The 16157-nt window shown below is 39.0% G+C and overlaps 1 protein-coding gene and 1 long non-coding RNA gene across 4 annotated transcripts in view; one reads left to right on the top strand and one right to left on the bottom strand.

Annotated features, from left to right (window-relative positions):
• Mak (male germ cell associated kinase) overlaps positions 1-16157 on the top strand; it is a 55783-nt gene that overhangs the window by 18565 nt on the left and 21061 nt on the right. For all 3 annotated transcript variants that reach the window (XM_047558414.1, XM_047558413.1, XM_047558412.1), the window contains exons 5-10: positions 1569-1648; positions 3781-3913; positions 10285-10456; positions 11391-11558; positions 13093-13404; positions 15784-15956. In XM_047558414.1, the coding sequence (XP_047414370.1) occupies positions 1569-1648; positions 3781-3913; positions 10285-10456; positions 11391-11558; positions 13093-13404; positions 15784-15956 (1038 nt within the window). The remainder of the gene's footprint in view (positions 1-1568; positions 1649-3780; positions 3914-10284; positions 10457-11390; positions 11559-13092; positions 13405-15783; positions 15957-16157) is intronic.
• On the bottom strand, positions 10228-12892 carry LOC124988706 (uncharacterized). Its single transcript, XR_007109474.1, has 2 exons — positions 12830-12892; positions 10228-12065 (listed from the first exon to the last, which is right to left on the bottom strand). It is a non-coding gene; the product is annotated as an uncharacterized LOC124988706 (long non-coding RNA).

The raw sequence follows: 16157 nt of genomic DNA, 5'->3' as shown, positions 1-16157 counted from the left end.
CAGTAATAATGCTGGCCTTAGGCAAAAGTAAGAATGTTGTCTTCATTGTCTTCTCAAGCATCTTCTCAAGCACCTAATCTTAGGGCTGGGAAGGTAGCTCAGTGGTACAGTGCTTCCCAGCATGCCCCATACCTTACGCAGCACTGCAAGAAAGAACGGAGGAAGGAATGAAGCCGCTCTCAAGAAAGGACCTAATAAAATCATTCATGAGAATGCAGAGTGTGTGATAATTACCAGCCCCAAGGAAATTCTCATTTTAATGGTTAAACCTATAGACAGAATTTCTAAGGGTCAAAAATTAATTATTGGTCACTTTAATTGGTGGCCTGGCAGAGATTCATATTTTGCAGCCTTATTAAAATCTTACTATGGACATTATGTGAACACCAATTAAAGTCGCATTGTCAATACCATAGCCATTAGTCACATGTAGCTACTGAATTCTTGAAATACCCAAGTTGAACTGTGGTATTAACATACAATAAATATTACATCAAGTTTTGAGAACTTGGTACAAAAAAGAAATTTATTAATCATGTTTACATTGATTGCTTGTTGAAATAAATTAATATGTATATTTTATGTATTTATGCATCAGTTAAAAATAAATAAACATTTTTAAATATGTTTCAAAATTAATCTCTTTCATTTGCTGTTTTTAAAATGTGGCAACTAGAAAACTAAGTATATCAATGATTTCCATTTGTAACTATTACTGTACTTCTGATGGACTTCATTTATTAATATGCAGTATAAACCTGAAAAATGCATGCTCCTTAAAATTCTTAAAGCCTACATAATGCAGATTTCTTAGACTTTGGCTTATCTGATAGTGATCAGTTTTCCAATTTACTTTGTTCCTCTCGGGACAGTTTAGAATTTATTGAAGCTAAGCTATGGAGCCAACCTAGGTACCCTTCAACAGATGAATGGACAAAGAAATTGTGGTGTATATACACAATGGAATATTACTCAACCATAAAGAAGAATGACTTTATGACATTTGCCAGTAAATGGATGGATCTGGAGACTATCATGCTAAGTGAAATAATCCGATTCTCAAAAAAACTGAGGATCGAATGTTTCTGCAGATAAGCGGAAACTAAACCACAATAAAGTGTTGAGAGGGGCAGGGAGGAGGGGAAGAAGAGAAATTCAGTGGATTAGACAAAGGGGAATGAATGGAATGGAGGGGGAATAGGAATTAGACAGTAGAATGAATGACATAATTTTCCTATGTTCATATATGAAAATACCTAAGTGAATCCCACTATTGTGTACACCCACAAGAACGGGGTCGTAATTAGAATAAGATATATTCCATTCTTGTATAATTTAACAAAATGGATTCTACTGTCATGTATAACTAAAAAGAACCAATTAAAAAGAATTTAGCTTTTGAATTTTTGTGAAATTCACTGTTGGATTTGAGTTTTTATGACCTGTCAGAACACACTTTAAACATATGACTTTTACCACTATGAATCTATAAATTATTCCATTAACCAATATCTTAAGCTCAACAAAGGCGAACAAAATTTCATGACTATTGTATTCCTTTCTTCCAGAAACAAATTGTTCCCTGAGTCAGTCATCAGAAATATCATGTATCAGATATTGCAAGGGCTGGCGTTTATCCACAAACATGGTAGGTTTCTTTTCAGTCTGATTTCCCTGCCTCTGTCTTGTCAAGATCACTCACGAGAATTGTATGCCAGTGGTTCCATAACGTGGGGATGTGCCTGTCTCTACACACAGACTTTTTATAATTTTATAATTCTGTGTGAAGCAGAATATCTACATTCTGTAACTATCTTCCTCCATAGCAGCTGTTTAAAACAGTTTTGTCATCAGCTTGTCGTCTCAGTCATTGTCAGCTCATCCTGCAAGCTTCTGGCCCCTGATTGTAACAGAAACATTGACTTTGGGAAGATCTGGACAAGACTGAGATTCTCTGTTCTAGCTGAGCAGTCACCACAACATTTAAGTAACCTATCGCTCCTGTGGTGTGATGTTTTATGATTGTTATTACGATTTAAATTTGCTTGTTTCTATTCTCTGAGTGAAATTAAAGCAGGTGCTTATTCATGTTGCCTATGAATTGCTTATTTATGTAATTTTAACTTATGTAGGGTTTTTTGCATATCTATCAAACCAGAATAACCATTAGTTTGAAAAGCCAATATGCTTATTTTTAATGAACATTTGTTTAGAAATACTAGGTATTTAGGCATTAAGTGGAAGAGTGCGTATCATACCATTACTGCAGGCAAGCAGCCTTTCCAGTCTGCTTTCACGTCTTGTCCTATAATACTATAGGATAATCCATTGGCAAAGGTCAGTAATTTCTTAAGTACATAGAAATAGAGGATCATATGCTATTTTTATTGTTCTTAATGAGTTGCTGGTTTTCAGTACATTTTAAACTGCTCAGCATTAGTCTGGACATCCCAGACTTCATTTATGCTATCATTAACTTCCAAGGTATAAGGGATTTCAGGAGAAAGTTAGCTTAGGTTTTAAAAATTGTGGCTGAATAATCCAGAGTTGACTAATATAGTTGACTACACAGTGATTTGGGAAATAAGGTTCTAAGAACAATAGACATTTTTACAAAAGCCAGATTATTTTTGCTGTAGTGAAGCACCTCAGATGTAATACTTTGAGAGAATACAGATTTTTAAATAGTAGCTGTTGAAGAATGAGACCAATAATTTGTTAAAACAGGACAATATTGCCAGTATATTAGAAAGCATGGAGGAAAATCTCAGTTATATAAATATGTAATTGGTTAATTTGATAAGATTTCATGGATTAATGTCACTGGCTTTGAAGAGATTAAAAATGTTTAGCCTTTAAAATCCTAACCCCATAGCTGCACAAAATGCTTCTCATAAAATCACCTACAATTCTTCCAACCACTGAGGCCATCAGAGTCCAAGCTGGTAAACTTGAGATTGCTCGTAAGAAAGGACTCCCTTTGAATCTGATCTGCTAGGAGAGCTTTCATGTTCTTTCTTTTGGGTTTCCTGCTTCATTTTCTTTGGACTACCCATTATCTTTGGTAACTAACCATCTATCTTATATATTGAGTTGGTAATATGAACTTTGGGTTTCTCATTGCTATGGCTCCTGGGGAGAACTGAGCTAAAATAATTTTAAATTAAGAAATAAGTTAAAATGTATGGAGTTCCATTTTTGTCCTCTGACTTTTTCAAATAAGTGATTATTCTCAAGGAATCTTGTGTTAAACTGCATTGTATCATTGGACTGGTGAGACCAGCTGCACTGACTTAAGGCTGATTTAGGAAGTGACCCCAAGGGTTAATTAGGCGCCCCACCTCTTACCCAGCAGTGATAGTACTGGCTCCTCATTAAGGGTGTGCCCATTAGTACAGACAGTGCAGTGTTTGTGTCGGAATCTTCTGAACTACAATAAAAATACATGTTAAATGTGTGTTTTCTGTGAACTTTCTTGCCAAATCACTTTGAAAGCAGCATGCCTGCGTCTCATCACTTTTATTTATTTATTTATTTATTTTATTTTTTTTGCGGTGCTGGGGATTGAACCCAGGGCCTTGTGCTTGCGAGGCAGGCTCTCTACCAACTGAGCCATATCCCCAGCCCATCTCATCACTTTTAAACAATAAACATGGGTTTTTTTCTAGCACTATGTTTAATTACAATAGAGAGATTCAGTTATGTTTTTGTTTATGAATCAAATAAAACTATCATCTAAACATGATGATTTATTATGTTTTTCTTCTCTATTTTGCCAAGGGTTTTTTCATAGGGACATGAAACCAGAAAATTTGCTTTGTATGGGCCCAGAACTTGTGAAAATTGCTGATTTTGGACTTGCAAGAGAATTAAGGTCACAGCCACCATATACTGATTATGTGTCTACCAGATGGTACGTAGTTTTATACAACTCTTCTGAGACTCAAGCTTATATTGCAATTTTCCTGTAATTGTTACCTATTTTTATGGAGTTTCCATATTGGGTATTTAAAGCAAAATATAGAAATTAATTTTGTATTGTTTATAAAGAGGGAAGAATTGGCTCATGTCTTCTGATCGGTGAAAATAAGAGAAAGGAAAAGGACTTCATATTAGCTACTCAGGAGGATGAGGCAGGATTGCAAGTTGGAGGCCAGGCTGGATAACTTATCGAGACCTTGGCTGAAAGTAAAATTTACAAAGCTAGGTTAGGTGTAGTACAGCTAAGACTTGCCTATCATGTACCAAACCCTGAGTTTAATCCTCAGTACCACCACAAAAGAAAGGAAAAGAATCTTATTTATTCATTCAGCAAATATTATTGAACACCTATTATGTGCCAAACATTATTTTATGCACTGAGAACACAGATGTGAACAAAACAAAAGAAAAAGTTCTGCTTCATACTGCTCATGTGACAGCTTGTTTTTAGAAATGAACTAAAAATATCATGAGTCCCAACAGGAAGACCCACCCGATCACCAAAAGACATGTAATAGCAAACTACCTGCATATCCGTCCACACAGTAGCAGAGTATTCGCCCAGTGGGGCAGAGGTGAGAGGGCAGTAGTGACTGGGTGAGTGCACGGCGGGTCTCCTGGGAAGCTGATAACATGCCTCTTGACCTGCATGCTGGGTCCATGTGTGTTCTATTTGTGGAAATTCATCAAGCTGTCCTCTTACAATAAGTGCATTTTCCTGTATGTTATATTATATACCAGTAAAAATAAGAATGAATATATATAAATATGCACACACACACACACACACACACACAGGTGACACACTATTATAGAGAGATAAAATATGGAGAGGAGACAGGGATTTGAGGGGAGATGAGGAGGGAGAGAGAATATTGCTAATTTAATGGAGGGCTCACTGAGAATGGGTCTGGAGGAGGTGCCGCGGCATACGGGAGCTTTCAGACAGAACACGTGCTAAAAGTAAAGGCTCTGAGACAGAAATGTGCCCCTAGTAAATTCTGTAAAGGACAGAACGAATGCGGAGCATAGTAGTAGGAAGTGAGGTCAGAGTTTGCAGGATGGCCAGATCACACAGGGCCTTGTGGGTCACTGTCAGGACTGGCTTTTGCATCTGGCTTTTGAAAATGGGGGTGCTTTGGGAAGACTGTATGAAGAGCTGGACCAGGACCTACCAGGTCTTATAGTATAGGCATCACCCTGGCTGCCATGCTGAAAGCACATTTTAGGGGATTGGGGGCAGAATCAGGGAGGCCAATAATTTGGGCAGGGGAAGATGGTGACCTGGACCTGCTGGCCACGTGGATGGGGAGAATTGTGGGATTCTGGGTTTGATTCCCTGTGAAGCAGGATGGAGGCTACGAGGAAGGAATCAAACACACCAAGGTTTTTGTCCTGATTATCTGGAAGGATGAAGTCACCACTAGTTGAAATGTGGAATGCTGTGGAGGCTTGGCAGGAAAAGCATAGTTCTGATTTGGGCTGAGTGAGGTGTCCACGAGGCAGCCAGTAAATGGTTAGATATGTGATCCAGAGTTCAGGGGCGAAGGCTGGGTTGGAGACATCAGTTGAGAAGACCTCAGTATTACACCCTCGGGATTGACTGAGATCACCAAAGGAACAAGTACAGCTAGAGAAGAGGTCTGAGGATGAGCCTGGAGAGAGGGACTCTGTGTCCCTGTGTGCCCAGGACAGTCTCAGCTGATGCCATTATCAACACCCTTCCTGTTTCCTCCAGGAAACACACTTCCTGTTTCCATAAATTTAGAGACATATGAAGAGTGAGCCAAGGTTGCATCTTGACAGGTAGCTAAATATGAAAGGTGGCCAATTATTTCCCATCTCTCTTTATTCTTTTCCTGAAGCGTATGACAAATGTGTTAGCCAAGAGTGGTCCTCAGCTGCCTCTCCCAGGGTGGGTGTTAACAGAAGTCTTGACACTGTTCCCTCTGCTGGCCACATGTGCCCTGGCCTAAGCCATAGCTTTGAGATGCCAATTGGTGGCATCGTGGGTACACAGGAAGGGTAGGGTAATCACTCATCAGTGTGTTTGTAGGGCATATCGGAAGTGGGTTGAAGCCCGCATGGTGTGGTACACACCTGTAACCCCAGAGACTCAGGATGCTGAGGCAGGAGGATCAAAAGTTCAAAGCCACCTCGGGCAACTTAGCAAGACCCTGTCTCAACATTTAAAAAGATGAAGGCCTGGAGATACAGCTCAGTTGGAAGAGTGCTTGCCTTGCACGTGCAAGGCCCTGGGTTTAATCCCCAGCACCACAAACAAAACAAAACAAAACAATAAAAAGATGAAAAGGGCTAGGGATGTCACTCTGTGGTAGATCACTACTGGGTTCAATCCTCAGTGCCCCCCCCCCCACACACACACCCAAAAACAAAATTGAATATTCTTTCCACAGTGATTATTACAAAGTATAAATCTACAACTATTTTCTTGTTTGTTATTATAGTTTGAATTGTGTCACCCTATAAGATATATTGAAGTCCTAATCCTGTTACATGTGCATGTGACCTTATTCTAAATCAGGTCTTTGCAGATGTAATCAAGTTAAGCTGAGGTCATGCTGGAGTCAGGTGGGGCTTAATCCAATAAGACGGGTGTCCTCATAAGAAGATACACAGAGATAGCCACGTACAGAGGGAAGACAAGTGAAGACACCCAGGAAAGCAGTAATGTGCAGAGATCCAGGTGGTGTGTCCATAAGCCAAGGATTGCCAAAAACTCAGCAACACCAGAGGCTGGGAGGAAGAGTTGCCTGGAACAGATTTCCCCCTAGAACCTACAGAAATCATAGCCACACCAGTGCCTCCATAGCAGACTTCCAGCCTCCAGAACGGGAGGGAATAAATTTCTGTCATTTTCTAGGTTGTGGTACTTTGTTCAAACCGCCCCCAGAGGTGAGGGATACATTTGGTGGCGCTTTCTTAAGAAAACATTTTGCACTGAAATCTTTTTTATCAACAATAATTTCCAAAAGGAAAACTGTACACTTAGTTAAAAAAAAAAAAAAGTATTTTTCTATTTTTTTTATTTTTAATTTTTAAATTTCATTTGTTCTAATTAGTTGTACATGAGAGTAGAATGCATTGTTACATTTTGATAGATCATACATAAATGGTGTAATCTGTTTCTTAAGAGAAATTGCTGATGAACTTGCACAAAATGTTCATCGATCATTGCTCGCCATCCCCGGGGGCCATGGTCGCTGAGCTAGTGAAAACCAAACACACGCCTCTCCCCAGGCAGTACCAGCATCCGTTGAAAAGTTAGTAGCATTAAGAAGACTGTGCAAGGACAGCCATTACCAGGGCAGCTTCAGGTGCATTTGCACGTTGTTATGCGAGGAGTGCTGAGTTACTTTCGTCTTTGAGTTCCTCTTGTGCAAGAGTGTAAGGCGCAGTGACGGGCTGCGAGTGTGCAGTTGCTTTACTGGTGAAAGTACAGCATGGTTAAACGCTGCCACTCTAAAACAAGCGTCTTCCAGCGCTTCAAAGGAAAAAATCAGCTAATTGATTTCTAGCAATGACTTAAATTTTCATTGTAATTCTTAGAACCCAATGAAATTTTTGCACGCTCGTTCTGTGAAAGGTCAAGCCTCCGGCATTATGTGAGTGCTACCTTAATTTCAATTACAGAATTCTTCATTGAAAATGAAAGTATTGTTTTTGCAGTGATAACACAAATACAAATTCACACCAGCCTAACTTCATATGAGCAATGTTCTTCCTAAATCAAGAAGAAACTGTGAAAGCAGAAATGGATTGGCTGTGATGCACGTCTGCTTTGGAACTGCTTCCACACAAAGCTGTGCTGTTCTGCCAATCAAAATATAAACCATCAGAATTTACAGATCATACACACGCATGCAGAGGGAGAGTAACTGAACTGCACAGTTCTGTTATTTTTTGATGATACTGAAGTTCACCAAAGGACTTCAGCATGTCAATATGTTTTTTCTCTCCTTCCATCTGTCATTGCTTTTGAAAAAATTACTTTATAACCCGATATAGGTGATTTGACAATGGCATCGCACATCTTTGTAAACAAGTCCTTTAAATTTTGGTTGCATTGTGTTCTAAATCACTTAGAAAACTTTGAACAGACTTTTCAATAAACAGAGGACCAAAAAATCCAAAGTCTTTGAAGCTTGTAACAAATTGCAGTTATTGAAAACAAAGTCTGAAAACCAGAAGTCAATATTTATCCTACAAAAACAAGGGAGGAATTGAATAAATTAAATGATAAAAGTTCAAGTAATGTAGTAGTGTTACCTTTTTAAATGTGTAATCAGATTTGGAAAAATCTCTTGAGGGAAGATTCTTTGGAAGGAGATCCTATTTTTAACTGTATAAATTTGGATTCTATATTGAAATGGAATGCAAGTGAGAATACTTACAGTGTTTCTGCATCTGTTTGGCAACACATAAATCAATTTTGTCTCATAAAAATATTTGTTAAAACACAATAACAAGTGTTGATGAGAATGTACAGATAGCAGAATCCTAATGAATGCTGCTGGGGATTTAAAATGATACAGATGCTTTGGAAAAGTCTACAGTTCCTTAGTGGTCAAACATGGCCACTGTGTGATCTGGTAGTTTCACACCTACGTATACACCGAGGAGAAAACGTGCACACAAGAGCTTGTGCATGGAGGTACCTGGCAGCATTATTCATAATAGCTAAAAGCAGAAATAACCCAAATGTCTATCAACTGCTGGGTGGATAGATGAATGTGGCAGATTGATATCACAGAATATTTTTAGCAATAAAAAGACGAAGGGCTGATACATGAACAAACCTTGAAAATGTTATGCCAAGCGAAAGGAGCTAGTTACAAAGGACCAGCTCATGCCTGATTCCATTGTTAGAAAATGTACCCGGTAGGCAAGTGGAGACAGAAATTTGATTAGTGGTTGCCTCAGGCTGGGGATGGGATATTAGGGAGAGAAATGTAAGAGAGAGAAAGAAAATGTCTTAAAATTGATTATGAATGTACAGCTGGGGATATACTAAGAGCTATTGAATTGCACAGCTTAAAGGGTGGATTGTATATTATGTGAATCATCTCTCAGGAAAACTGTTAAAAATATTTGTCAAAGAAAGAACTCTGGGTGAAAACAAAAAGACTGCCACAAAACATTGGGACAGCAATATTTTCACATTTCAATGTGAGATAAAAGTTAGAATTGAGAATATTATCCATTTAGCAGACTTTGTGCTGGGCTTTACTAGGTACCTTTGCTCTTATATATAGTTTCCTCTTATTGTCGGAATTGGAGAATATCATGCTAAGTGAAATAAGCCAAGCCCAAAAAAATCAAAGGCCGAATGTTTTCCCTGATAAGTGGATGATGATATATAATGGGGATGGGAGCATGGGGAGTGAGAGAAGAATGGGGGAACTTTATGTAGAAGGAAATGAGAGGGAGGGGGTATGAAAAATGGTGGACTGAGACAGACATCATGCTCTGTACATGTATGATTACACGAATAGTGTGAAGCTACATTGTGTACAACCATAGAAACGAAATGATGTACCCCATTTGTGTACAATGAATCAAAATGCAGTCTGTAAAAAATTAAAAGCTAAATAAAAAAATAATAATAATAAAAACAAGAAAAACAGTTGCTAAAAATAAATGAATGGATAAGGTTAAGAAGAGCATCTATGGAATAAAGTTTGCCCATGAATAAGAACTACCTGTGAACTCTAAAATATAATAGCTGTAATTCTTCAATTTAGTACCAACACACCCTATTTCTATTAGAATTTCAGGGCCACTTAGTGGTTGAAATAAAGTGCAAAAAGGAAATAAATGCCTAAAATTAGAAAAAATATAAATAATTGTCTACAGAGAGGAGTGGATTGATGGTATGAGAACTTTAAAACTGATAAAAAGAGGGAAAAAATGTGCTACTCCAGGATAATCTTCGTTAATCTTTCATTTTCTGCCCTTCATGTGAATATATGCTGGACATGATGCTTGGTGTATTTTTTTTTTCCTAAAAATATCAGAGTACTTATTTCCCTATTATTCATTTGAGTTCCTGTCTCAGGCTCCATGGAAATTTCATTCCATTGCTGTGCAGCCCACTGATTGGGCATATGTTTTGTCCAGCAGATCCTAGCACATGCACAAATGCCTGGCACACAGGGGAAAATAAGTATTCCTTGATTGAAACTAATGACTAGAGCTGAGTTCTGCCAAACATCTCCAGTGAGATCATACTCCAAACAGCCATTTTTTTTTTTTTTTTTGTCTTGTTCTCTATTTTCAAAGGTATCGAGCTCCTGAAGTTTTACTAAGATCTTCGGTATACAGTTCTCCCATTGACGTGTGGGCGGTGGGAAGCATCATGGCTGAACTCTATACCCTAAGACCACTGTTCCCAGGGACAAGTGAAGTTGATGAAATCTTCAAAATCTGCCAAGTGTTAGGGACTCCCAAGAAAGCAAGTACTCTTATTTGTTCTAACTTTTCATTGTTTCTAACTTGCTACTTTGCTTTAATTTTGTAACTGTCAGTTATCATTTTTGGCTAAGTATCTGACTTTTTTCATTTTCAAATAGCTTTATACTTTAGTGATTTTATCACAATCCTATTATTTTTAAAATGGGGTAGGATTAGGATCAGCAGAAGTCAGATTCCCACTGGATTGAATAGGAGAGTGCTGCCTTTCCTGAAGAATCTAAGGGAAAATTCTCTTTAGAATGTGACTTGGGGTTGGTGACTGACTGATCACCACATGGACAACCTTGCTGAGACGACTCCTTGCTCTGTGAAGGAGACAACAGACACTCCTAGAGCCCTAGACTTATTTTCTTTTAACCCTTTCTTGTTTCCACTTACCTCTGCCAGGGGTATTTGGTATTTTTAATGAATATTGCATTTCAGGTGAACCTTACTTTCTGAGATGTACTTAGTAAGTGTATAATTATAATCCTAATTAAATCAGTACATGCCTTGTAGTTAACTTCAGAAAGGTAAATGTAAATATTAAAGTTCTTAGCATAATTATCCTTTCCCAGCTGTGTAATTTTTCACATTAGACACAATATATAATATATAACAAGGATCTTTGTAGGATCAAGTGTTTGTAAAGCACTTTTCCTTATTTGTTCAAAGTCATCAAGATCCAAAACTAGGTAAGAGTTTAATATTTTGAAACTTGGAACTTTCTCATTTTTTCCTTCTCAATTCAATGTTCTTTCTTTCTATATGGTTTGTAGAACTGAATCAGCTATAAAGTCTGATATTTTATTTCACATTTGTTTATATGAATCAGTATTAAAATTTTCATACTGAGTGGCTTTTGCATTTTTCAATTGATCACTAAAACCGTTTTCTTTTTGCTCCCCACCCCCACATATGTATTCTTGAAACAGAGTGACTGGCCAGAAGGATACCAGCTTGCATCCTCTATGAATTTCCGCTTTCCTCAGTGTGTTCCTATAAACTTAAAAACTCTTATTCCCAATGCCAGTAATGAAGCCATTCAGCTAATGACTGAAATGTTGAACTGGGATCCGAAGAAACGACCAACAGCAAGCCAGGTAAGGCAAATCTCCCTGTTACAACTTTTTAAACTTTTGAGGTTTATCAGTGGCAGGGATGTTTTCATCTGCACAGACAAGCTCAGCCAGAGTCTACCAAGAGGATGCATTCTAGGGCATCCTGTTAGTATATATAGTCCATCAGCTTCTAGACATGGAAGATTCTTGGAAGAATTGCAAAAACAGTCTATACAGTGATCTTCCTTGTTTTGTGATTCAAATGAGGACTCTTAGGATGTTGTCTGAAAGGAATCAATCTCTAAAGATAATTCAGGCGTGTGACAGACTAGTTCGGAAGACACTTGTAAAAAAAAAAAAAAAAAAAGGCATCCCTCAGTCATTCGCCATTTTAGACTTTGCTCTCCTTTGGTTGAAGGTGGGATTCCAGTGATCTTGCCTCCACAGGATGAGTGAGTGTTCAGCCTCCAGCTCCCACAAGAGGGCAGCACTGAGGCATTTGCCGTGTTCCTCTGTGACTGGTACAAGTCTTAGGGTCTTCACAGGTTTCTGTTTGCAAATAAGTCAAACAAAAAACGGATGAGTTTTATTATGTCCTAATCATTTAAACATAAATCCTATGTGAAAACTGCCTAAGAATTACTTTGCTTTTTAAAAATAATTTAAATTTAGACTAAGAAAATGTTTTTCTAAAGGCCATCTGGAAGAACAAATGGAAAAGAACAGTCAAGGCATGTTTAAACAAGAATCAGTGATTAGAGAGCATGTCAGGGTGGACAGCTGGCCCTGTCAGTTGTTAAAAATGATCCTTGAAGTACTAGTAATGACAGCAGTGAAAGTACTGGCCTAAGAATTGACAAATAACTCCATGTTGCAGAACATGTAAGTCAGGATAAGGCAAACACGGTGTCACAAATGGCAGCGAAAGGGTGGGACTGCTCAGTGATTGACAATCCACTGGGACAGTTTGCTAATTTCAGGAAAAGTGAATTTAGTTAGGTTCTTACCTCTCATCATACTTCACAAATAATTTGGAGATTGTGTGTGTGTGTATATTTACACCCACACACAAACATATATGGTACACGCATATATGTTACACACATATATATGTTACACATATGTGTGTATATATATATATATATGTTTTAACTAAACAATTAAAAACTAAAAGGATATGTATTTGATCTCAGAGTAAGAAGACCATGGATATAAAAGTAATAGGAGAAATCACAAAGGGAAAGGTCAGAAGATTTGATTACTTAAGAATTAAAATCTGTATGTAGGACTTAACCAGGTGCAGTGGTACACACCTGTAATCCCAGTGACTCAGGAAGCTGGAGCAGGAGGATCACAAGTTTGAGGACAGCTTGGGCAACTTAGCTACATCCTCACCCCACAACATATCTTTTTTTTTTTCCTTTTGTTTCTTTCTTTTTTAAAGACAGCTCTAGGAAAAAAATAAAAATGCATTGTTAATGGTGGGCAATATATTCCAAGCTAAGAATGTACACAATTTAAATTTGGAAACATTTCAATGAACTAAATGTAATTTAATGTTTCCATGCTTTTATAGGCATTGAAACATCCATATTTTCAAGTTGGACAGGTGTTAGGCCCTTCCTCACATCATCCGGAATTGAAACAGACTTTAAATAAGCAGCCGCAGCCACTAGAATCCAAGCCATCTCTAGTTGACCTAGACCCCAAGCTTCTGCCAGACATAACCGACCAGACTGTCGGACAGCCCCAGCCAAAGCACAACCACCTACCACTGCAGTCCATTCAGCCGCCACAAGACGTGAACCTCCAGCAACCTCCAAAGCAAGAGAGTCAACCGAGACCGCCGCAAACGCTGTTTCCAAGTATCGTCAAAAGCCTCCCAGCTGTAAGTGGCATGTGGTTGAGCTGACCGTTAGGTGCTCTAATAACATCGGGGAAGATGTAAAAGACCTTTCTGTATTGAAGCACCTGCTTCCTCTGAGAGGAGCATGACCTGAGAGAATGTGTTATGTGGTTGGTGTACAGAAAGAAAAACTTTCTGAAAGTTTAAAAGTTTGCATGCTGTAGATTTCCTTTAACAATTACTTCCATACAAAAGAACTCAAAGAACTGAAAATGAATACTCAAGAGTACCGATTCTAAATTTTAGGAATTTTAATAAGAATTTCACACTGCTTTTAAGTTCTCATGCACGTGCATGGGTTTGATGTGTCAGGGATAGTACAAAACTTTCTCTTTTCCCTTCCGTGCAGGTCCAGGGGTCATCAGGTGCCGTATGGCTTTAGCTGCCCCCTCAGGTGCCCACTCCCGCATGCATTTGCATTATGGTAGGTTAGGACCAAAAGAAATCTGCCTTCTACTTTGATAAGTGAAGTGAAAACCATTCATATTTGCCCTTTCCGGTCTTGCCAGACATATAGGATTTCTTGAATATCACTGACACCATTCAGCATTGGAGTTCAACTAACCGGAGCCTAGAACTCAACTAATTGTCATCTTTTATTAACTCCACTCTAGACGTTTTCTCCTCTGCAATCTGGAGGTTGCTCTCCCTGGCCACGGAAATCGCAGTATAGCAATCGGCAAGTTCCACTGTGTGGTCATCACTGTGGTGCCGTCAGTTCCCGCAGTAACCTGTCTGTGCCTTCAGCATCTTGCACCCAACGTAGCTGACCTTCCTTCCATGTTCTGTTCCCTCATTTTCAGTTACCTTTGGGATTTTTCCGTTCATTTGCCTCTCCTTAAAATTTGTGGGACACCAGTTCCTTGTCTGCCCCAAACCAGGCCTTCTTCCTCAGTCCTTATTTCTGTTAATGGTGCCACCATTCTGAGACAGTCAGACTCAGACTTTTACACGTCATCCCTCCCCTTTCCCTCTGTGAACACTGCGATGATACTCAGTGCCTTATAACCCAAACCTGACCACTGTGGCTTCCACAATAGGGCTTGTTTTTCTCACATACCTTGAAGCTGGGTGGTGGCAACCCAGAACTCCTGCAGCTTCAAAGAAGCCTGTCCTCCTGCTCCATCTCTTGGCAGGTGGTTTTCATGCCTCTGATCACAAGATGGCTGTTGCTTTGTCAAGTGTGCCATCTGAACTTGGGAATGGGAAACGTGAAGGACACTGGGACATATCTATCTCTGTGTCCCCCTCCTTAAGACTGTTCCCACTTGAGAAGGCCATTAAGGCTTTGAAAAGTGAAGTCACTTACCCAAAGAAAGCAGCCAAGTCTTGTTTTCTGGATCCTTCACACAAATGAAAAGTCAACCCAGATCCTAAATATGCAAGTCTTTCCTCCTCCTAAATTCACACGTTTCTCCTCCCTCTGAACAGGTGTCCTGTTTTTGGCAGGTACTACCTATTTTTGTTAATGTTCAAATGTGCATGTTAGCTCCTTATATATGTTCATGCCCTGCATGGTGATGTCTCAGTCAACAGTGCACTGCAGGTACGAGGGTGGTCCTAGAAGAGTATAATGGAGCCAAAAAATCCGTTACTTGAGAATGTGTTCATGTTTTAAGCCAAGCATTATTGCAAAAAAGTCAAAAGTTTAAAGATTTTAAAGTTAAAAATGTTATAGTCAGCTAAGGTTAATTTATTATTGAAGAAAGAAAAAGACTTTTTATAGATGTAGTGTAGCCCAAGTGTACAATGTCTGTAAAGTCTACAGGAATGTGCAGGAATGTCCGAGACCTTCACATTCACCTTCCACTCACTCACCCAGAGCAGCCTGCTGTCCTGCAACCTCCTTTCATGATAAGTCAGTATCCTAAACGTGCACATCATTTGTATCATTTTAAATTTTTATACAGTATTTTTTACCACTCCCTCCCACCTTCTTTGGGGGTGCTGGTGATTGAACCCAGGGCTTTGTGCATGTTGAGCCCGTGCTCTTTTACTGAACTGCACACCCAGCCCCTTTACTGTACCTTTCCTATGTTTCGATATATGTAGAGACACAAACACTAACCATCATGCGACAGCTGCCTGAGGTATTCAGGACAGTAGCATGCTGTACAGGTGTGTAACCTAGAGCAATGGACCACACCTTACAGCCTACATCTGTTGTAGGCTAGCCCATCTAGGTTTGTATAATATCTTCTGTGATGTTTGCATAATTTCTCAGAACGCGTTCCTGGCCTTAGAAGACACACAACTAAATGGAGGCTCCTTGGGAATGGTGCCTCTTAGTGCCTGATAGATGAGTTGTGTAAAAGGAATTCAGCAAATGACTGAGGATTGAGATGACTGATTTTCCCACAGAAGCCAAATGGTACACTGGCTCATAAAAGCGCTAGAAGGCGTTGGGGTCAGACTATCCTCAAGGCTGGAGACAGCTGGGAAGAGTTTGAGGACTGTGATTTTGGAGCCTCCCATTCCAAGAAGCCAAGTATGGGTGCTTTCAAAGAAAAGAGGAAAAAAGATTCTCCACTTCGGTAAGATTTCAGTTTTCTCAGGAAAAAATATTTTTACAGTGCACATCTTAATTTTACTCATTACCTTCTATGAATGTATACAATAAAGGACAACAAGGCAGTTAACATTCTCTTCTTTGAAACACAAATCTTCATGCATACCTCTGAAAAGCTGAGAACCTTCAGTTTTCACAGTAATGGATGCTGTTGTGCATGTGTGTA

The sequence above is a fragment of the Sciurus carolinensis genome, chromosome 7 (genome assembly GCF_902686445.1).
Source record: "Sciurus carolinensis chromosome 7, mSciCar1.2, whole genome shotgun sequence".
In the NCBI taxonomy this organism is placed as follows: domain Eukaryota; kingdom Metazoa; phylum Chordata; class Mammalia; order Rodentia; family Sciuridae; genus Sciurus; species Sciurus carolinensis.
This window is presented reverse-complemented; position numbering and strand designations above follow the sequence as displayed.